Source organism: Podarcis gaigeae (assembly GCF_964106915.1).
Source record: "Podarcis gaigeae genome assembly, chromosome: 10".
Lineage (NCBI taxonomy): Eukaryota > Metazoa > Chordata > Lepidosauria > Squamata > Lacertidae > Podarcis > Podarcis gaigeae.
The window spans coordinates 22,549,887-22,571,331 of NC_139686.1; the positions used below are offsets into that span (position 1 = coordinate 22,549,887).

Here is a 21,445-nt window from a genome sequence, read left to right on the forward strand (position 1 = left end):
CTGCCCTTCCTCAAGATGCCGGGGCTGATGCTGGGACATTCTGTGGATAAGGCTGGTGCTCCACCACCCATCTACAATCCTTCCCAGTGAATTAAGCTCTGGATCCACCAAATGCTTGTGTGGCTTTGCAGAAGCCAGGGCATGGATGAATTCCTGCCTTCCCTAACTTGGTGCCCTTCAGAGGTTTGAACTCTTCTAGAATACAATATAGAATTCTAGAATACAAGATAGCCTCTTCTAGAATGGAAACCACAAAGAATAGTGCGGTACCTTGAAGCCTACTGTGTTGAAAGCATTCATAATTCAAAGACTACATCATATTGTTAAATGGTAATATTTTCCTCTCTTTTTTAAGGGTCTTTTTATCAGCGGTATTGTTGGGGATCGTCTGAATATGCGCTGGGTCCTGTCATTCGGCATGTGTTCCTCTGCAGTCGTGGTAAGCTGGGAAATCTCAGCTCAAGTTGGGAAGAGATATGCAGTTCCTACAATACTTGGTCTTTGACATGGAAAATTTCATTGTAGTCAGACTTATTCCTGAGGCAATGAGTTGTCTAGGATTTTCAGCATCTTTTGATTTTGTGTATGGTAAATTTGTATCCTCTGGCCAAGGGGAGCTGTTAGATTCATGAAAAAATCCTCAATACTGCACATGTTCAGATACTGCAAGGCTTCAGCTGGTTAAACACAACCAAGCTAGTAAAGAAAAGACATGAAACCTGACTGCAGTGCATATTGTTCATGCAGGCTGGAGTGAGATCTTTTTTGGCCTTTCCAAATTAAGCTGGTTCAACTGGGATCTCAGTTCCATTGCTTGCACATGTCTATATGCTTCATGTCTTAGTTGGTAATTCAGTCAAGAGATTGGGAAGCACCGGGTTATTATAGCATCTAGAAATAATTGGCTGGAATTACTTGTTTTCAGCCTTAGTAATTAGGTTTACATTCCTTCTGAATGCAGCCTAGATTGATATTGACCTACTAGGTCTGCGTGGCTCACCTGTGTGGTTCTCTTTGTCCTCAACATTCCTCCTTCCTTTTATACTGGTTCGTTTCTTCCACCTTCCATTGTCATTTAGCAGCCACAAAACATCTATTCTCTTAACCCACGACCTTATAAATTAGTGCCCTCTTTGCTTTGTCTCCTGTAGTGAGCAAGGATCAGTTCCAGGTGATCCTAACCAGGGAAATATTTTACAGAAGTGTTGCTACTTCTTTTCTTTTAGGTCACAAGTGATTAATACAGTGGGCCAGTGAGTTTTGTAGGCTTGTTTGCAAGGCTGCTTTCACCTTGCTGTTAACCGCGTCACCTTCTTTCCTCCCAGGTGTTCGTTTTTGGCACTGTCACTGAATGGCTGCATTTCTACAACAAGTGGTTCTATTGCTTCCTATGGATTGTGAACGGCTTGCTGCAGTCGACTGGCTGGCCATGTGTCGTAGCTGTCATGGGAAACTGGTTTGGCAAAGCTGGGTATGTTTGCTGCTCCTCAGTCACTTCCTATTCATTTGTGCCTTGTCTCTCCTCTGTGTGTGCATTTTGCAATGTACCTGTGGTGCTCTCAGATGTTGCTGAACTACAATTCCCACCATCCTCAGCCATTGGATATGCTGGCAAGGGCTCATGGGAGTTTTGAGTCCAACAACCTGGGGGGGGGGGCACAAGTTCCCCATCCCTGTGATAGGCACTGGAGTAGATCTTCAAACTTAACAAAAACACTAATGAATAAATACACATATGCATATATAAGTAATATGTGTTTGCATGAGCTGCAGTCCTGAGGTAATTTCTGAATCTTCCTCAGGTTTCTGTGTAAACAGAATCATTTGTTTTGTCAGAAGCTCTCGGTCTGCCTTAGTTTTCATTGTAAGAAGAGACAAGGGTAAAATGGCAGCATTATCTCAGGTGTGCAGCATTGGATGAAGTGCCCAGTTCACTGAAAACAGACCTCTTGGGTCAGTATTTCTAGGAAGCCTGGAATCCAAGAATGATTGGGTGACGCGCACAGAGCATCTCTCTGCTAGCAATGTTGGTATTCCCAATGAAGTAGACAGACCTGTGAAGGCTTAACCATGCATGCAAGTTCTGTTAAGGGAGTGTGGAGAGGAGCATTTCACTGTGTGTGCCTCATAAATTGGACTCTGTCTTCATTTTCAGCAGTTAACCAATTTTTTCTTTCTTTCTTGGACACTCAGGAGGGGGCTTGTGTTTGGTCTCTGGAGTGCTTGTGCCTCGGTGGGCAACATCTTTGGAGCTTTCCTTGCCTCTTCAGTTCTGCAGTATGGCTACGAAGTGAGTGGAGCTGCTTGCTGTTTGCCTTCCCCATGGACTAGAGCTAGTCTTGATATGCAAGACTGAAAACCATGGGTCCCCCTACTGGAGCTCATTTTCGAGGGAGATGCTGTCTCCAGCGTTGTCTTAATATTTACATGAAACCACTGGTTGGGTTGTTCATGGTGGGCAGCTGTGGCTCTGGTGATGGGAATGTCTGTTTGTCCCCTCCAACCCAAAGAGAACGTTCTTAATGTAGGGCTATTCCTGGGTCTGGACCTTCTCCTGGATGCCCAGATTGGAGCTGTGGCCAAGAAGGAAGTTCTGTCAGTTTTGGCTGATTCTTTAATCAATATCTTCCTGGAAAAGAAGCACCTAATATCAGGGTGCATAATCTGGAGTACTACAATTCAGTCTACATGGGGCTCCCGTTGAAAGCTGTCAGTAAACCACCTGCACCAAAACATGGCAACTAGACTAGTATTTGGCATTAGCTATGCCACTGTTCTCTGTTAACTTCAGCTGCTGCAGATTTGTTCCTGATCTATATTCATACTGCTACCACTTGCTTCTAAACCCTTTATTGTCTAGGTCAAGGATATTTGAGTTCCTTCTTCCTTAGGAACCTTCCTGATCACTAAGAGATGGGTATAAGTAACCTTCTTCTGATCCTACAGACAGAATGGGCCTTTTTTGGGATGGCCCCTAAGCTTCAAAATCATCTTAAGAATTAGGTTTTTTGGTTGTTTTTCTATTTTACCTCATGTCTCTACTTGTAATTTAAGTTGTATTGTTTAAAACCTGGTAACTGTGAACCTGATAGGATTGACAAGCGGGCTGAAAGACAGTCTAAATAAATACATAAACACAAAACTCCATTTATTTTGTTTGTCTTTTTTTTTTTGGCCACAGCAAACTAAGTAGTTCTGTTAAAGTTTTTCCATTGTGTTTATTTGTGCCATTTTTCATGTTCTGTACATCTCTTAGGTTTTGCTGTTTTTAAGGAACTTGTAAATCTGTTTTACTGGCATGAAGTGCTGAAAAATGGGGTGATGTTTTCTTAATTTAAGACGAGGAGACTAAAAATACACATGTAAGAGCTCTGCATTTGTTTCCCCTCTTTCAGTATGCCTTCCTGGTGACAGCTTCAGTCCAGTTTGCTGGAGGAATCATTGTCTTCTTTGGCCTGGTGATTTCCCCCAAGGAAGTAGGTGAGTAGCAGTGAGGTGACCACATCCTCTAACTTTCCTACTTGCAACCCAATTTCCTTTTATTGCATTAAGTGTATAGCTTGTGGATGATAGTGGTTCAGTTCACATTCCACCAACTCTGTACTGGTTACACAGCTGCCTATACATTTCCAGATCCTACTTAAAACACTTTTTGGCCTTTAAAGCCCTAAAAAAAAAAAAATTGAGGCGAGGTTATCTCAGGGACAGAGTGTTAAGATCAGCCTCAGAGGCCCTGCTCTGCCCTGCAGGTAAGGATTGCAAGGTTCGCATCAGGAACAAGGCCTTTTCAGTGCTTGCCCCACACCTTTGGAGCTCTAGCCCTGGGGAAGTCCACCTGGCTTCATTTCTGCTGCTTTTTAAATGAAATTTGAAGACTTTTTTTAAAAATGGTGTCCTTGGACTTGGAAAAAGTTTTAGTTGCTGCTGTTTTGTTTTTGTTTAACGGATAGGTTTGATGTAATTTGTTGCATTTATTGTTTTTTGTTTCATGACGATGTCATGTGCACTAAACTGTTTGTGAACCATCGTGTGAAACCATAGGGCCCTAAAAGGTGGGTTAGACATTCCTCTAATACGTTGCTAAAACTCCAAAACTTTTTCTGCATGTGCTCAGCTCCTGCTATTATTATAAACTGCATCTTCGGCAGTGGCACTGAGAACCAGTGGGGTGCAGGAGCTATTTATTTAAACCATTTACATACCCCATTTCTCACAAAGTCGAGTCAATTAGCCAGGCAAAAGCAGGGCAGTAGAGAGAGATGAAAACACAAATATGCAACAAAACACTAGCAGCAAAACTGTGTGAGCACAGAGGCAGGAGGCAGGTGGAGAGCTACTTTTGAGTAAGTAGCAATGGCAGGAGGCAGGAGGCAAGACCTGTTTTGTTTTGATTTTTCCCTTTTTTATTTTTGTTTCCAATCAAACATCCGTTTGAAAAGAGTGTCTAGAACAAGATTTCCCAAACTCTGATCCTCAGCTGTTTATGGACTACAGTTTCCCATCATCCCTGACCACTGGCTCCTGCTAGTCCAAAAATAGCCGGAGACCCAAGTTTTGGAAACCCTGACCTAGGGCAACTGTATGGCCTTCTGTCATGGATGCATATTTGTTGAGATTCCTGCATTGCAGGGGTAGAAACTGGTGACTCTGCAGAACACCCATCTTAGAAGAGTTTCTAAGCCCAAAGCGTTGTAACCAGATAGAATGGCTGCTGATGGAGGAATATGAGTGAGGCTATTCTTACATTCTCCCACATTCTTGTTCCCTGAAGCTGCTAAGTCTTTCCAAAGTTAGGAGTTTCCAAATTCAATGATGAGATTGGGGTGGGATGCCCATGTATGCACACGTGTGTGTGTCTGCTAAGGGCAGAGGAAGTTGTAGAGGCAGGACAGATTTGGAGACAGGTTAACATTGGATGTGTTGCAAACTAACTCAAGTAGCTGCTTAGCAAGCCTACAGCACAGAGTCTTCCTCCCTGTTCCTCCGCTAGAACTGCTGCTGAGAGACTTAAAGTATCTCTGCTTTCTGAGTGCCATCAGCACCGTCAGCGATGCAGAACTTGCAGTTTGGGGACATTCAGCCGCAGCCATATAGGGAATGCACTAATTTGTTGTGTCTTCCAACTAATGGCCAGACACTCAAAGCAGAGAGAGCCGACGCCAGGATCAGACAGGATACTTTCGAGTGCTCTAGAAGACCAGGGGTAGAAACTGGCGACTCTGCAGAACACCATCTAGAAGAGTTTCTAAGCCAAAGGAGGAGGACTGAGGTATGGGAGAGCAAGCGAGCCAATCAGAAGGGAGGAGAAAATGACCCAAAAAAGCGATCGCTGGGAGAGGGGATGGTGTTGTCCTTTCTTTTTAATTTGCGGCCCCTTCTGCTCTTCTAGGCCTCCCTGACGTTGGCGAAGAGGGCGATAGTTCTACTGAAGAAGATGTCAGTGAGCCATTGATTGGTAGCAGTGACGACGACGACGATGATCAGAATTACTCCATTCAGGCAGCTGATCTGAGCAACAGTGGCAGCAGCAGCAACACACGCCAGCCCAAGGCTATTGGATTTTTTCAGGCTTGTTGTCTACCTGGGGTTATATTGGTAAGGGCTCCTGATGTTGTTAGGAATATGTGGCACCCTGGTCTGTGTACTCCATAAGGATCTCTACAGCTTTCCCTGACTTGGTGCCCTCCAGATGTTGTCAAGACTCATGGGCCTCAGGCAACGATGCAGGGCAACAACATCTGGAAATAACCTGCTTGGAGGACAATCATTTAGTGAGGGCAACCAGCATCTTTCAATCTGGGGTCTCTGAGACTTCAAAAATTCCTTCTTTTTATTTATTTATACATACATACATACATACATCTGGCTGGGTTTCCCCAGCCACTCTGGGCGGCTCCCAACAGAATATTAAAAGCACAATCAAACATCTAAAACTTCCCTAAACAGGTCTGCCTTCAGATGTCTTGTAAAAGTCCGCTTTCTTGAGGCTTCCCTTTTTGTATTCACAATAGCAAAGCCGCTTGGACAGAGAGATGCACGACACAAGGTAGCTCAGCTGATTAGAGCCTGGTGCTGATAACACCAAGGTTGCAGGTTCAGTCCCCGTAAGGAACAGCTGCATATTCCTGCATTGCAGGGGGTTGGACTGGGTGGTCGTCAGGGTCCCTTCCAACTCTGTGATTCTGTAAGACTTTACCTAAAGCCCACCCAGTGACCCTTGTGGTAGAGCTGGGCATTTGAACCCAGGCCTCCTTCCTCCATTATGGTGTGCTTGCTATGCTCACGTTGCTTCAGTTCTAACAGCTTTCCATTGGGTTGTCTTTCAGTATTCCTTGGCCTATGCCTGCTTGAAGCTGGTGAACTACTCCTTTTTCTTCTGGCTGCCTTTGTACCTCTACGACAATTTTGGATGGAAGGAGGCGGAAGCTGATGAGCTGTCGATCTGGTATGATGTCGGAGGGATTATAGGTATGCAGAACAACATGGAATTGCCTCCCCCCTTTTTTCCTTCCTTGAGTATAGATTTGGGTGGGAGGGGAAAAGCAAGCACCATTTTTGCACTGACTCAGTGGTTTAAATTGCTTTCCATTTGCCTGTTATTCATGATATGTTTTGCTGCATTTAGGGTATATTTATTAAGACCTAGTATGATAGTGAGTTCAGGAGGCAGAGGTCTGGGATGGGATGAGAGACTGGAATGGAGAAGCTTTGGCCCCCCACAAGATGTTGGGTTACGTCTCTCATTGACACTGCTAGCTAGGGCTGGGGGGAGTTGGAGTTCAGCAACATCTGTGGGGTGATGTGTTCTTCCACGTCTGGAATCTGGGCATGAATTCAGAGTCACGAGGAGACCCATGAAGCTGTACAGGATGGTCAGGCCTCAATGTCTAGGCCACATTGCTTTTAAAGAGTGACAGCCAGTCCTCCGTTTGTGTTGTATTTTGCTTGCAGTAAACTCTAGCCTGCTATTGCAGTTACCATTGAAGGCACATCAGTGAGTGTCTTCTGCACTTCTATCCAGAAGGCCCCATGTCACTTTTATTTCTGCAGGTGGCACCATCCAAGGCTTCATCTCTGACAAGCTGCAAAAGAGAGCCCCGGTGTTAGCCGTTAGCCTCATCTTGGCTATTGCATCTCTCTTGGGATACAGCCGTGAGTACTTCTCTGCTTGGTACAGGGTTTAATAGTGTGGGGTCATGTGTAACTTGCACGTTGTCTTCTCTAGTTCAACACATGGTGTGGCTACAATGATACGTAATCAAGGAGACAGCTGAAATGTGTTATGACGGTGCTTCATTGTCTAATAAGGCAAGGGTTTGGGGTCGCCTTGAGTTCAGATGAAGTATATCAGAAGAGCTTGCTGGATGATCAGACCCAGGGGTCCTAACAGTGGGCAGCCCTTTGGGGAAGCCCCCAAACAAAAGCATTGCATGTTGCTTTTTGTGGGGAGCGAGAACAAGGCCATACAGGGTGGCCTGCATGGATGAAACACCATTGTGTGTTGCATCTGTACACAGACATATCTGCATCCATTTGTGCATTCCATGTGCCACATCTACCTCCTTTAAAGTGGGGTAGGTGAGAGCTTTCTAGCCATCAGAAGTAGTTTCCACCATTGGCTCAGATGAGTGAGCAAGCCAGACTTGGAGACTTTTTTGTAGGGATCAGGTAGTGTTACCACTCTAGCTTACGGAGCTTTTCTTGCTGTATTGTCGGATCTCCCTGTAAGTTTTTCATCTGGCCAGAAAGGATTGATGCTATGTACAAACAGAATTCCCACCCCCACTGATAATAATTTGTATTAGTTTTCAGTTACAATAATCCAATAATAGCCTCGTTATAACAATTCCAAATTATAATACAATTACTAATACCAATCATTCAGATGCCAAATTATATAATTTAGATGGCCCCCGTGTGCTAGAATTGATGGTTTGATGATTTACTTTATTTCTGCGTTCCAAACTCTTATTAATTTCAATTGCACTCCAGTCAAATGTAACAATCCCTTATGCAACAACTGCAATATTAATGACTGCCATTCTTAGTGACACATTAAATGATTAATAAATCCTACAGGTGAAGCATTCAAACCACATCCTTGTTCTTCCTGTGTGCTACAATTATTTTGTACGTGGTGTTTCTTCCTGTCCTTGTAAAACACTGTGTCTATCTTTTCCCGGTTGTTGCTGTTCTCCATCATGCCTTGGGTGGAGCTAATATCCCATAGTTGTTTCAGAAGTTCTCCATTGCTCCGTCCCTCATTGTTTTGCAATTTTAACATCAGCTGCAAAAATCACACAAATAGAATCTTCCTCCTGACCCCATTCCTTTAGGATATAGCTCAAGGACCATCTGTTGCATCCCACAGATTGCAAGACAAACTGTTTAAAATGTCTTTCACTGCATGCAGATATTGCAGGCATAGGATTATGCAGTCTGCTCTTGTGAGACACACCAAACTCTTTAATGGGCAGAATTCTGCACCTTAAGAGTGTTGTGTAATGGGCCATCTTCTTCTGGCAAGAGAAAGATCACATTTCCTCTTTCTTGCATGTTTCTCAAGTAAATGCCATGGTACCAATAAGAGCAGGTGCTGATGCATTTCAAATTTTACGCCAGCTAGATGGCAGTGAAAAGTAGCAGTATTGCTCCTGCTTACTGTGCTGAGGCAGGTATTGTGGAGCGGCTTCCTGGATTTGGGAATAATTGCTCCAGGAATGCAATGGGCGATTGTGGAAAGTCTTCCATTCTCGGTCTGAGAAACTGTAATGCATAAATTCGCAGTGGGAAACCTCCAGCCCCAGGGTTTGCAAACTTGGGTCTCCAACCTGTTGTTGCACTACAACTCCCATCATTCCTAGCTAGCAGGACCAGTGAGTCGGGGATTATGAGAACTGTCCTCCCAAAGCAGCTGGAGACCCCCGTTTGGGAAACCCTGCTCTAGTCTATTAGTCCTGCAAAGGCTGTTTTAGGAGTAAAGGTCCTGCTGAATCAAGACAAAGAACCATCTAGCCTGCATCCTGTTCTTACATGGCAAACCAGATGCCTGTGGGAAGTACAGAATTGTGTATTTCGGCACTCTCTTCAACAGGGATTCCTGCGAAGTAGCATTGAGAGGCACGTTGCCTCAAGACAGTGCAGGTAGTAGAGACTAGTAGCGATTAGGGTTTCGTTGGAGTGAATTCCATGGTTTAACTACATACTGTGTGGGAAAAGTGTTTGTTGTCCTGTATGTTCCCACATTAAGCTTCTTTAGAGTTCTAGTATTACGAGAAAGGGAGGAAAGCTTACCTGCGATCCCTTTCTCCACAATATGCATAATTGCATGCATCTCTGTCATGCCCTCTTTTACTCGCCATTTTTTTCTCCAAACTAAAAAGCCCCAGTTTTTTTTATCCCTTGATCATTTTGGTTCCCCTTTTTGTGTAGCCTTTTCCGCTCTACAATATCCTTACTGAGATGAAGAGGCCAGAACTGTGCATAGTATTCAGAGTGCAGGTGCCCCGTAGATTTTTATAACACTGCTATGATACTGATTGTTTTGATTTCAATTCCTTCCCTTAAAAAAATAATATTTTTTTTGCTCGTTTTCTAAGTAGGCTGTTAAAAAGTAAATAAACTTACAAGATGCCAAAACATTTGTATCCTTAGAGTTATCCAAAATAATTTAACAAAAGAAAACAGAAATATGTACAGTGGTACTTCAGGTTACATACGCTTCAGGTTACAGACTCCACTAACCCAGAAATAGTGCTTCAGGTTAAGAACTTTGCTTCAGGATAAGAACAGAAATTGTGCTCCGGCAGCACGGCAGCAGCAGGAGGCCTCATTAGCTAAAGTGGTGCTTCAGGTTAAGAACAGTTTCAGGTTAAGAACGGACCTCTGGAACGAATTAAGTACTTAACCCGAGGTACCACTGTACTTGTTTCAGAGTCCTTCCTAATGGTTCTGTTCTTCAGAATTCATCCGAAACAGCCAGTCGTTAGAAGTGTTTTGGGGACCCAAGTTTGCTGTGGATCATTCCGTATATCTGCATATCATTTTCAATCCCTTTCCTAATGATCAAAAGAACTGATGTGATTCCAGCAGTTCACAGGCCCATAAAGTGGTATCTTGGTTCTCAAAACTTAATCTGTTCTGGGAGTCCGTTCGACTCCCAAAACCGTTCAAAAACCAAGGCGTGGCTTCCAATTGGCTGCAGGATCTTCCTGCACTCAGTCAGAAGCTGTGGAAGTCTTGTTGGACATTCAGCTTTTGAAAAACGTTTGCAAATTGGAACACTTACTTCTGGGTTTGCAGTTTTTGGGAGCCGATTTGTTTGACAACTAAGCTGTTCAGGAACCCAAGTGCCACTGTACTAGCCTTGTATTCAGTGTAGTGTCCCATCGCCTTGGCCAGGTTGAGTTTTTGGTTGATCATGAGGACATAAGAGCACTGCTGGATCAAGCTACTTTCCCAGATAGCCTTGGTGAAGCAGCTTTAATGATCAGCTTCTCATTCCTTCCTGATCTTTTCAGACTCGCGCCAAAGGGTAGTTACAAACTTGAAGCATTTCTTTCTTCTCTTAATCTCAGAGTCCCATGTTGGGCAAAAGATCCCTGCATTGCAGGAGGTTGGCCCAGATGATCCTCATGGTCCCTTCCAACTCTACAATTCAGTGATTCTATGATTCCTTTCTTTTTATAGGTTCACCAAACGACAAACTTATCAATGCGGTTCTCATGGCAATAACAGGTAAGGGGAAAGGGTGTGGCTGGACACAAGGCAGATCTCATCCTACCATCTGTATTGGAGTAAAAGTGTGATTTGTTAGGTTTCTAGGGCACTGCAATTCTCACCTGGCCATAGCTATAAGGGGATGGTGGATATTCTCGTCTCCTTTCCTCTCATGGAGATGGACCAGATGGGCTAGAGCAGAGATAGCCAACATGGCATTCTCCAGATGCTGCTGCATCAAAGCTCTCTTCATCCTTGACCATTGGCCAGGCTGGAGGACGTCACATAGGGAGACATTGCATTGGCTTACCTGTAAGCCACCCTTCCCTGGCTGATTTGTGCATACACAAACCTGCCAATGTGGGATAAAGGTTCATGCCTGCAGTGAAGGGGACTTTAATCCATGAGAGTTTATGCCGTAATAAATTCTTCATTCTTTTAAGGTGCTGCAAGGTTCTTTGATTTGTGAAGGAGCCATCAAAAATAACACACAATTTTTGCATAATCGTGGAACTCCCTGCTTTTCAATTGAGTCGTTTCGATTAAAGGTGCCTTCATGGGTATTTGTAGGGTATATGGCAGGGTTAAGAAGTTCAGATGAAAAACGTTTTGGCTCCCTGACAGAGACCGGGCCCATCCTTTGCAGTGGTCTCAATTCTTTCCTTTAATCTCTTTCGATGTTCCTTAGGCTTTTTCATCGGAGGCCCTTCCAATATGATCAGTTCCGCCATTTCTGCAGACCTGGGGCGTCAGGAGATGGTGAAAGGAAGCAGCGAGGCTCTGGCGACTGTGACGGGGATTGTGGATGGCACTGGGAGCATTGGTGCAGCTGTGGGCCAGGTGAGATTCAGAAGGGTTCAGAAGCACCTGTTAAAATTTTACCTGAGAAGGATCAAAGAGCAGACGGCTTTGATATTCCACATTTTTAAAGGGTGAAATGAGCTGCCAGAGGGTTTTAAGATTTAGCCACCATGAAGATCTTCCTTCCAGTAACATTTCACTGCATCAATCCTGATAAAAAATATTGTACGGCTAGAAAAGCGTAGCCAAAAGGTTCAAGGGACTGGAGCTATTCCACCTACAAGGAAAAGTTACCAAGTTAGGAGGGGTTTTTTTAGTATAGGACAAATAGGTGAGTGAAAGGTGGATATATGAGAGATGTATAAAATGATCCATGGAGAAAGTGGTTAGGGAGAATCATAGCATTGTAGCATTGGGAGGGATCCTGAGAGTCAGGAAGGTTCTAATGGTGTTGCCCTCCTGTAAAGGTAAAGGTAAAGGTACCCCTGCCCGTACGGGCCAGTCTTGCCAGACTCTGGGGTTGTGCGCCCATCTCACTTAAGAGGCCAGGGGCCAGCGCTGTCCGAAGACACTTCCGGGTCACGTGGCCAGCGTGACATCGCTGCTCTTGGCGAGCCAGAGCTGCACACGGAAACGCCGTTTACCTTCACGCCTGTAAGCGGTCCCTATTTATCTACTTGCACCCGGAGGTGCTTTCGAACTGCTAGGTTGGCAGGCGCTGGGACCGAGCAACGGGAGCGCACCCCGCAGCGGGGATTCGAACCACCGACCTTTCGATCGGCAAGTCCTAGGCGCTGAGGCTTTAACCCACAGCGCCACCCGCGTCCCCGTTGCCCTCCTGAGAGACTCCTTAAAATTATGTGGAAACCAGAGGCACTTGGATGTCTCTGTGATGCTGTTACTGACGCCCTGCGTAACAGGAGCAGAGAAGTGCAAGCCAAAGAGAACACAGGGCAAGCTGGGGAAACGTCCGTATGGCACGAGACTGCAGCTAACATTCTGGCAAAGGTAACCATTACGGTTTCCGTAATGGAGTGCCAAGGAGCCCGCTGGGGCCGGAGTTCACATCTTTGTTTGTAAGTAGGTTTTGAATTGGCCCCAGGGAGCATTCCAGCAACTTATCAGTAGCGCTGATCTGTGGGAGGGGGAAGGAAATTCCCTCTTGGCTTTGCGCTGTCTCTGGAGTGCCTTTCCCTTCAGAAGCGGACGCCTCTCCTCTCCGATCAAGGCAGCGTGAGGATTCTCAGATGATTCTCTTGCCTGAAGATCACAATGGCAAGCATCCTCTTTAGAATTCCAGTTCTTTAACCCCACCGCTCTCCAGTTTTTGAACTTGAACCCGTTCCTGAAGGAACCGGGCCGGGGGGGGGGGATGCTTTTTGTGCCTGATGAATTGCATCCTCCGCTTCTTTCTCTACCTGAGGTTGCCGTTATCTCTTGACAATGCGTCTCCATAGCAACCAGCTGAGATTCCGCAAGCGGGGCTGTCTTCCATAGTGGGAAGCTAACAGCAGGAGTATGTCAAACATCTTGGAAAAGAGAGAGGCTTAAAGGCTGCTTGTGAGGCGCATGGCCTTTCCCACTCGCCCACCCCAGTGCGCACATCCCGTCGAACGTGTCGGAGTGCACGGTGATGTAAAAGACATACTTTGGGGCAGAATCTCAGTATAAGCACTTGGTTTCATTTCTGAAGAGGGATGAAGCTGCTCTACTCTGCTTCTAGCCCAAGGAAAAATGTTCTGCCCGCCTAAAACAGGAGTGAGGAACCTTTTTCAGCCTGAGGACCACATTACCTTCCCTGGGGGGGGGGGGCACATGATGGTGGTGGTTGAGGCCAGAGGCAAAAGGAAGCAAAGCAACAATAGCAAATGTTGCTTTTGCAGAATGGATGTGTCTCCACACACACTCACACCCTCTCTCCCCACTGTCCAGGCATTGCCAGTGTTGAAGGACACATTCCAGTGCGATGGGTGAGGGGTGTGACCTAGGGAAAGGAGGTGGGCCTGGAGAGGGTCCCAAGAGTCAGATAGATACAGTGGTACCTCGGGTTACAGATGCTTCAGGTTACAGACGCTTCGGGTTAGACTCTGCTAACCCAGAAATAGTACCTTGGGTTAAGAACTTTGCTTCAGGATGAGAACAGAAATCGCGTGGCGGCGGCAGTGGGAGGCCCCATTAGCTAAAGTGGTACCTCAGGTTAAGAACGGTTTCAGGTTAAGACCTCCAGAACGAATTAAGTTCTTAACTCGAGGTACCACTGTAGGCCTTGGATGGGGGGTGTATTTGGGCCCTGAGCCAGACGCTCCTCCCCTGCCCTGCTCTTAGCCCCTCTGAGTTCCCTTTAAGAGAAAAGCAGGATAGAAAATGTTCAAGATGGATGAATAAATATCAGGCAGCTTTATATCCTTACTAAATGGAGACTCTTAATCTCAGGGTTGTGGGTTCAAGCTCCACGTTGGGCAAAGGATTCCTGCATTGCAGGGGGTTGGTTCCCTCCCAATTCTATGATTCTAAATGAAGATCTATCTGTTTGTACCATGTCAACTTTTCTGCCAGTTCTGTTAGTTGTATGTCTTTTATTATACTGAGAAGAGGGAAGGAAAGAGTCCCTCGGTTCTTCAGGGGTTCTTCTTCCCATTTGCTACAGCTTCTGGTTAACCCTGGATGGCGGCAGTAACTCAGAGGTTAGAGCAAATTTGAAAGGTTATATTTAGGGATTATCATGTTTAAGAATTGATACCTGATTTTGCTTGTTTTTCCTTCCACCCCCCTTCCGCACAGCAAATTTGAAAGGTTCCTGGCACATTTCCACCTCTCTACATCTTGTCTGTTAGATTTTGAACCTGCAGGCGGAGACTGTGCTGTTTTTTAAATCTCTCTGCAGCACCTACAAAATTGTAGGCACTGTATAAATGATTGATAAATAATAATGTCAACAGGCCTTTGGGGGATAGCAGCAGAGTTCATAAGATGAAACCTGACAGCTTTGGAAGCAAGGTGCTGGGTTGTGTTTTGAATAAGGAAAAGCAAGAGAGACATAACATATGGGGGGGAGGAGAGAGTCTCTTTGTGTTCTCCACCCCTTGACAGCCTTAATAGCTCTCATATTTTCTTCTCTTTTCAGTCACTGGTATCTTTGATTCACGATAAATTGGAATGGATGTCGGTTTTCTATTTCTTCAGCCTGATGGTAAGAGCCCTGGTTGTTGTTTTTTGTTTTTAATTGAAAACTGATGCAACGTGGGATTTTTAGATTAAAGATACTAAACATTTGTATTGCGCTTTCAAGTGTTCAGATACGCTTCACATAACACTTCACATATCTTCTCTGCTTCACGTACAAACTGCTATAAATTTACAGCAACCAAATGAGGTAGGTGAGCATCAGTATGAGAACAATGCATGTGGAGGCTGACAGTGTTTGGGTGGGATGGGAAAAAGGGGGCAGGTATGATGGATTGCTCCACCTGTTCTTTTTATTCATACCCCTTCATTGCTTTCCACAACGCCATTGGAAAATTGCAAATTTACTTTAGACAGGTTGATATAAGTCGGGAAGCAACAAGCAGAGAGTCTTATGCTCATCTAGAGAAGTTAGGCATGGTGGGAGAGATTCCCACAGTCGCTGTTTCAAGACTGTTCTACCAAACCACACAGTCGCCTTGCCTTAACTGATTGACCCTGGCAGTTAATTCTGACACATAAGTTTTGCCATGGTGCAGTTCTCTCACACAGATTGTTTCGCCTCCATTTCACACGTGGAGTCATTTCTGTGAATGATCCCCCAAGGTGAGCAGAAATGGCAACTTGACTTCATTGGCATTTAAGCCCCTCAGCTCTCAAAATGTGGTCATTGGTCAGGTTTCTTCTACCGCCTCCTGCCCACATGGCACATGTTATTTCATCCTAAACATTTTTCATGTGAAATTGGGATGCTACCTTTTTGTGTTTGAGTTGTATCCTGTGCAGCAGTAATGTGAAAATGTGTCTCTCAGAAAGTTGGTTGACTAGAAACCTTGGCCTGTAATCGATCTGCCGCTGCCGCTATTTATTGCATTCGTTGGTAGCTTTCTATGCCCCCCCAAAAAATATCTAAGTGACATAGCACAATAAAATGCAGAGAATGTGTTTGAAGGCCTTGCTGCATGCTCAGGCTGAAATCCTCTACAGGCTTACAAGCCTCATTGAACATTGTGGGGCTGATCTCTTGAGTCCATGCACACAAAATTGTGCTGTACAAACATTTTAGAGTGTCTGGGGAAAAAGAGGGAAATGGATGAAATGCAGGTGTGACAAATGCACACACCATACAAGCACACTCTCCATGGAACCATGCCAATATGAGTGTTTCACTTACGGGGAATAGCTCAGTGGCAAAGTATATTCTTCATCTGCAAAAGTCTCAGGTCCATCCCTGGCGTTGCCAGTTAAAAGGGATCACATACGCGATAGGGAAAGTCTTTGCCGCAGAGCTGCTGCCAGTCCGGAATGGCCAGCCCTGGATTTAGACAGACCTGGCACAAGGCAGCTTCCTTGTTTTCACCGCTGTGTGTGAAATGGGGAGCAAATGCCACGATGGCGTTGAACCAGTGTGCAGCCATGCTAACATCCTGAACCCCTTTTCTTCTCGCAGATCGGTTTAACGGTGCTCTTCATCACGCCTTTAATAGTAAATGAAATAAAGATGCTGCGGGCAGAGAGGCGTTTACGCAGGTTGGCTGGCTGACCTCCCCCTTCTCTGTGCCGCTCAACGGAACTGTCCAAGGAAGGACCACTAAGCGGAAGGGAGTTTCAGGACATCAAGCAGCTAATGTTTACTTTGTCACTTACATCCTCGGTTGATGGCCACAAAAGAATTTGCTGCTGCGAAGTTTGTGTCTGAATGCCCTAATATCATTTGAAGATACGCTGCAGCTGCCTGCAACCTGGAGGTGTCTGTATGTTTATAGTGGGCTTGCAGAACTGGCCAGAGAGACATCCTCCCACCCCCCAGTTCTTGGAGCCAGTTTCGGCAATCACCAGGATCAAATCTTAAAACTCATCTCCCACTCCCCTGCTCGGACTACAACATTTTGGGCTGCAGGTGGGTGATTTCAGCTTTGAATACGCCCTCCACAAAATAAAACTTGCGGGTAGAAAATGAGCAAATCCAAGAGAGGAGTTCAAATCTGCTGTCTTCCTATTATGCTAATTGTCTCAGTGGAGGGAATTTTATCGGTGGAGGTAGGAATCATATAAATGTGCAAACCCCGCCCCACCCCACCTGCAGCCTGAGATGGAACAATCTGGGGCATGCCTCTCCACTTGATGCTGATAACTTTATAAACTCGCTCTTACCAGTCGCTTGTAAATTGCATCTGGACACCTGACAGCAGCCAGATAGCTACAACTGACACCCCCTTTTTGCAGCTTTTTTAATAGCAAAGTCAGGGGAAAGCTGTTTCATTACTTGACACTATAAATCAGGCTTGGGCCAGTCCACTGCAGGGTTTTGGTGTGTGTGTGTGTATGTGTGTGTTGTAAACGCGTTGTGCCAAGCACCTGCCTCCTGGTTTCTACCTGGCCCTGTATTTACAAAATACACAGCAGGAACCTTTGGAAGCAGCCCAGATCCTTAGCCCGCTCTTGTATAAAGAATGGTTGTTGTGTTTTTATTTTGATTTACGAATGTTTGTCCTGTCCAGGTTGCCTGTGTTAATTTAACCTGTCCGTGTCTTAACAGTGCAGTTGCATTCCATACTTGATTTATTCTTCTCTTAACTGCCTGATGTACGAGAATGAGGCTGCGTCTCTGGGAGAGGTGCAAAGCCAAATATTTCCCAGAGGAGGGTGATAATCAAAAGTTTTACCAGAGTCCTTAAAATTTAGGATGTTAGGAGTTTGAATGGGCTTCAGAGCAATCAAAAGGGAAGGGGTAATCATCTGATATTGTCCTTCTCCAATCAGCTGGGGTGATTTATACTTTTCAGTATCCTGCGAGAGAAGTAAAGATCTAATTTCTCATTAGGGAGTCATCCAAGTCACAACCCTGACGGAGTGATCTGAGTGATCCTTGGGCATTACAAGGACAAAAAAGAATGCAGACTTTCTATGTTGAGGTCTTCCCTTCTCCATAATCTCTAGTTCAACTAGGTTAGCATCCTGATGTTGTCACACTGAGCCTTGCTAGCAGCAACAACACTCTGGAATGAGACCAGGAAAGTGCTCAGTTTAGCGGTACTGGGGCTTGTGGCAAATCGATCTAGAAATTACCGCAGGAAAGAGGAGAGCTCAGCTGGTTTTGGCATGTTCTTTTGCTTAAGGTCTAGGTCTGCCCTGGAAGTTCATGGCATGGGAGTAGAAGGCCACTGGGCTCTGGATGATACCTGTCGTCAAATCCAGTGCTGTGCCTGCCTTTTTATCTGACATCAACCCAGGGCATCTGCGTGTAAAAGTCAACATACATAGGTTCGTTTCAAGCAGCGACTTCCCCAGGTTTTGTTTAGCAAAGCAGTGTGCTGTCCATTCCCATGTGTCTTAAGAGTTTTGCCCAAATAAGCTCTGTTCATTATGCCCGTGGGATAGTGGGCACCTATGGAATAGATCTGTGGGTTTCTCTGGTTTGATCCAGCTCACTGCTTGCTACCTTACCTGTTCTTTGATTGGATTTGGTGGCAGGGAAACGGGTCAGCATAGATTGCAAAAAGGAGAGATTATTTAAATTGGATCTAAAAAATGCACCACAAAATTCTTTGGGACGCTTGGGACTGTCCAACCCTCAACCCACCTCAGAAAACCTTACTTACTCCGTGTCTGCTGACTTGCATGTCTCCTTGCCGATGAATTTTCACCTCAGTTTTCTTTGTGTGCTGCTGAGACCGAAGGGGAAGAAACACTTAATTGTTAAGGCATGAATTTGGGGAAAGGGGTTTTGTTTCCTGTTCTTTTTCTAATAATGCCTTTATACAAACTTAATGTACAGTGATATCTTTTTAAAAAAAGAAAAAAACATGTTTTTATTTATGAATGTCATTGTTGAATCATGTTACGGCTACCTTAAAGGCCTCTCCTTGACTTGTGTCGCTCAACTGCTCTGTATGCTTCCCCAGCAGTGTGTTGCTCAGTTCCACCATCTTCAGTATGTGGTGGCTTGATTCCTAGGCGTCTCCTTAAAAAAAAGAAAAGACTCCCCCCCCCCCCTTCTAAAACATTATTTCCCCTTTGCTTTTAGTTTGGCCGTCCTATGCATCAGAGCAGCTTTTTCCAGCCTGTTGACAGCCACACATGTAGAAAAGATTTTCTATGCCCTGAAGAGAAAGCAGAGTGTACCTCCAAAGGCCTAGGACTACCAATCCCATCAGCCCCTGCCAGTGCTGTGGTGGCTGGGACTGAAGGGGGTTGTAGTCCAAAACGTCTGGGTAGCTTCATGTTGGCAAAGGCTGTGTGAGAGGTAGGAAGACCTTGCTCCTTCCCCCTCGGCTGCAGCATCAGGCAGCCTGTGGTACTTCATGCTTCCACTTTTGTTTTTATCCCTGAGGTACTTTTTAGAAGACGCTGACGTGGCCTAATAGGAAAGCCACAAGCTCCAATGTTTGAGCCAACATGGCGCCCTGCAGGACTGCTGGATGGTGTCAGCATCATTGTCCCTTGGCCGTGCCGGCTGGAGCCGAAGGGAGTCTAGCAACATCTGCAGGGCACCGTGTTGGCGCAACCTCCATTTTTTTATTTTACCTTTTCCAAGTTTCAGGATGTACCACACACACTGCCATTCTCTTCTCTCCCCCCCCCCCAAAAAAAAGATATTCGGTAGCTCGATTGAGGAGATCCACAAAGAGCAGGGTCTTTGACGTAGATCCAGTACTTCAGCGGTTCTCAACCTGTGGGTCCCCAGATGTTGTTGGACTACAGCTCCCATCATCCCTGAGCTCTGGCCTTGCTAGCTAGGGGTGATGGGAGTTGTAGTTCAACAACATCTGGGGACCCACAGGTTGAGAAAGGCTGCAGTACTTCGTTCTGCTCCCTGCTTTGCACAGCGTGGCTGGGGGGGGGGGAGGAGTTGTGTGAGAACCGCCTCAGAAATTCAAGATGGTTGCCCACATGGTTTCGGCTTCCTAGGGGTGAAGACAGACAACAGCGCTAACCTGTGAGGAAAGCGATTTTGACACAGGCCCTTACTTGATCCCTGTCATGTGATGGAGAAATGGGGGCAGTGCTCCTTGGCCACACTGCCTCCAGCCCCTCACTGTTGCCCCTCCCATAGCCTTTGCGCGTGGTGAAGGCTGAATATCTCTGCCGGAGCATGCCAGATCCCCGCACAATTTGGAAACCCCAGAAGAGTAGAAAGGGGTCCTTCCAACTTGGGGGGTGTGGCAGGGTGGGTTAGGGCTGAGATAGCGTGCTTGTCCTTGTATCCCTCTTTAAGGCTATATTCCAAGGAAGTAAGTGTGCCCAATCCACTTCTGCCACATTGCGAAGTTCTGCCTTGAGCCTGCATAGCTGTAAGCTTCAGCACAAGCGGTTGGGCTCCACGCTGCATTAGTCCTCTTTCAAGGCAGTCCTTTTCAAAGACTTATTGCCTGGCTGTTCCAGGGGTGCTTCGAAACACACTGCCCTTGCTTAACTGACAACGTTAGACATTTTACCTCTCTCCCCCCCCCCCCCAGCTTCAGTATTACTGTTTGTTACACTCTGCTTTGTGTCAATTGGGGAAACGCTGTCAACTTTCCAAATCGGTTTTCACATGAATAAATTATTTTTTGGCAAATTGGAAGAAATCTGTTTGTTTACGTTCTGTTTAGATTGCACCAAATTATGCAACTGTTTCAGAGGTCGGTGTTGTGACAGGATGTGATGAAGACTGAAGTACAACATGTTTTTGCAGCAATCAGTTGTCCTGTGCAGACTTTTTTTCTTCCGCTCGCAGTGGGGAATTACATGTGAGCCTCCTTTCTCTGTGCACCTGGTGTCACGTTGGCTATCATATTTGTAGGATTTGACTGTTGGGCTAGGACCTGGGGTGGGAAGCTCAGTGGGTGACCTTGGATCAGTCACAGTCCCTTAGCCTAACCTGCCACGCAGGCTGGCGATGATAACAGGGGAGGTAGGAGAGAACCATGTACATCACCTTGAGATCTTTGGAAGAAAAAGTGGCATATAAATGTAATATAGCCCATACAAATAGCTTTATGTATGTATCAACCAGCCTTTTAAAAAAAGTCCAAAGGAATTAATAAATGCAGTATATATAAGGGGTGGGGGGGGGGATAAAAGAAAAGAATGACAGCTATCAACCAAAGTTGTAACTAAAATGACTACCAATCACAAAGGTGTTCTTAAAAGGTATAGGGCTAATTACATTTTATGGTGCACAGATGATGCTGTTTTGGACGTGTCTCTGTCTGCATCTACATGTGTACCAGAACGGGTTACTTCCGGGTTTTGGCACTCATGCATGCACAGAAGCACCAAATTGCAACCCACGCAGACGTGGCGCTGCGGGTTGCGAACACTGCTGGTTGCGAACGTACCTCCCACACGGATTATGTTCGCAGCCTGAGCATCCACTGTACAGCTACAAATAAAGTGCACCCTATTAAAATACAGATATATATTTACAATTGGGTGGATCGAGGTAGATGCCAAGAGAGTGGGTATCTAAAGGCATTGTGGTAGTTATGCCACACTGGTGACTGAATTCCAGGATAGTTGCTGCAAAATTGTGGATGGGCAACAATATGCAATCCTTTGCTAAGGCATGATATTTTTGCCATTGCTCAGCCTATAAAGTAGGAACTTGCAAAAGAGCTAAAGACCTCAGGCAAAGTGTGGGCTGTGCATCTATACTTCTGTTGCCCCCATAAAACAAACTGCACCGAGGAGAACTGGATTTTAGCCCTCATGGTCATCAGATGTTTGATCAGTGTGTTTGCGGGGTTTTTTGTTTCTT

The 21,445-nt window shown here is 45.5% G+C and overlaps 1 protein-coding gene and 1 long non-coding RNA gene across 5 annotated transcripts in view; one reads left to right on the top strand and one right to left on the bottom strand.

Moving 5' to 3' along the window:
• The window catches only part of SLC37A3 (solute carrier family 37 member 3), a 30,315-nt gene extending 10,042 nt beyond the window's left edge, over window positions 1-20,273 (top strand). For 2 of the 4 annotated variants that reach the window (XM_083700587.1, XM_083700588.1), the window contains exons 5-15: window positions 356-439; window positions 1,326-1,471; window positions 2,194-2,290; window positions 3,396-3,480; window positions 5,390-5,595; window positions 6,327-6,468; window positions 7,051-7,152; window positions 10,690-10,737; window positions 11,408-11,559; window positions 14,645-14,710; window positions 16,154-20,273. In XM_083700587.1, the coding sequence (XP_083556713.1) occupies window positions 356-439; window positions 1,326-1,471; window positions 2,194-2,290; window positions 3,396-3,480; window positions 5,390-5,595; window positions 6,327-6,468; window positions 7,051-7,152; window positions 10,690-10,737; window positions 11,408-11,559; window positions 14,645-14,710; window positions 16,154-16,246 (1,221 nt within the window). In that variant the 3' untranslated portion in view covers window positions 16,247-20,273. The remainder of the gene's footprint in view (window positions 1-355; window positions 440-1,325; window positions 1,472-2,193; window positions 2,291-3,395; window positions 3,481-5,389; window positions 5,596-6,326; window positions 6,469-7,050; window positions 7,153-10,689; window positions 10,738-11,407; window positions 11,560-14,644; window positions 14,711-16,153) is intronic. The other 2 variants (XR_014555623.1, XR_014555624.1) reach the window with 2 other exon arrangements.
• Window positions 7,927-11,401, bottom strand: LOC310826375. The gene is made up of 2 exons (XR_014555803.1): window positions 10,842-11,401; window positions 7,927-8,287 (listed from the first exon to the last, which is right to left on the bottom strand). It is a non-coding gene; the product is annotated as an uncharacterized lncRNA (long non-coding RNA).
• Window positions 20,274-21,445: the final 1,172 nt, after the last annotated feature.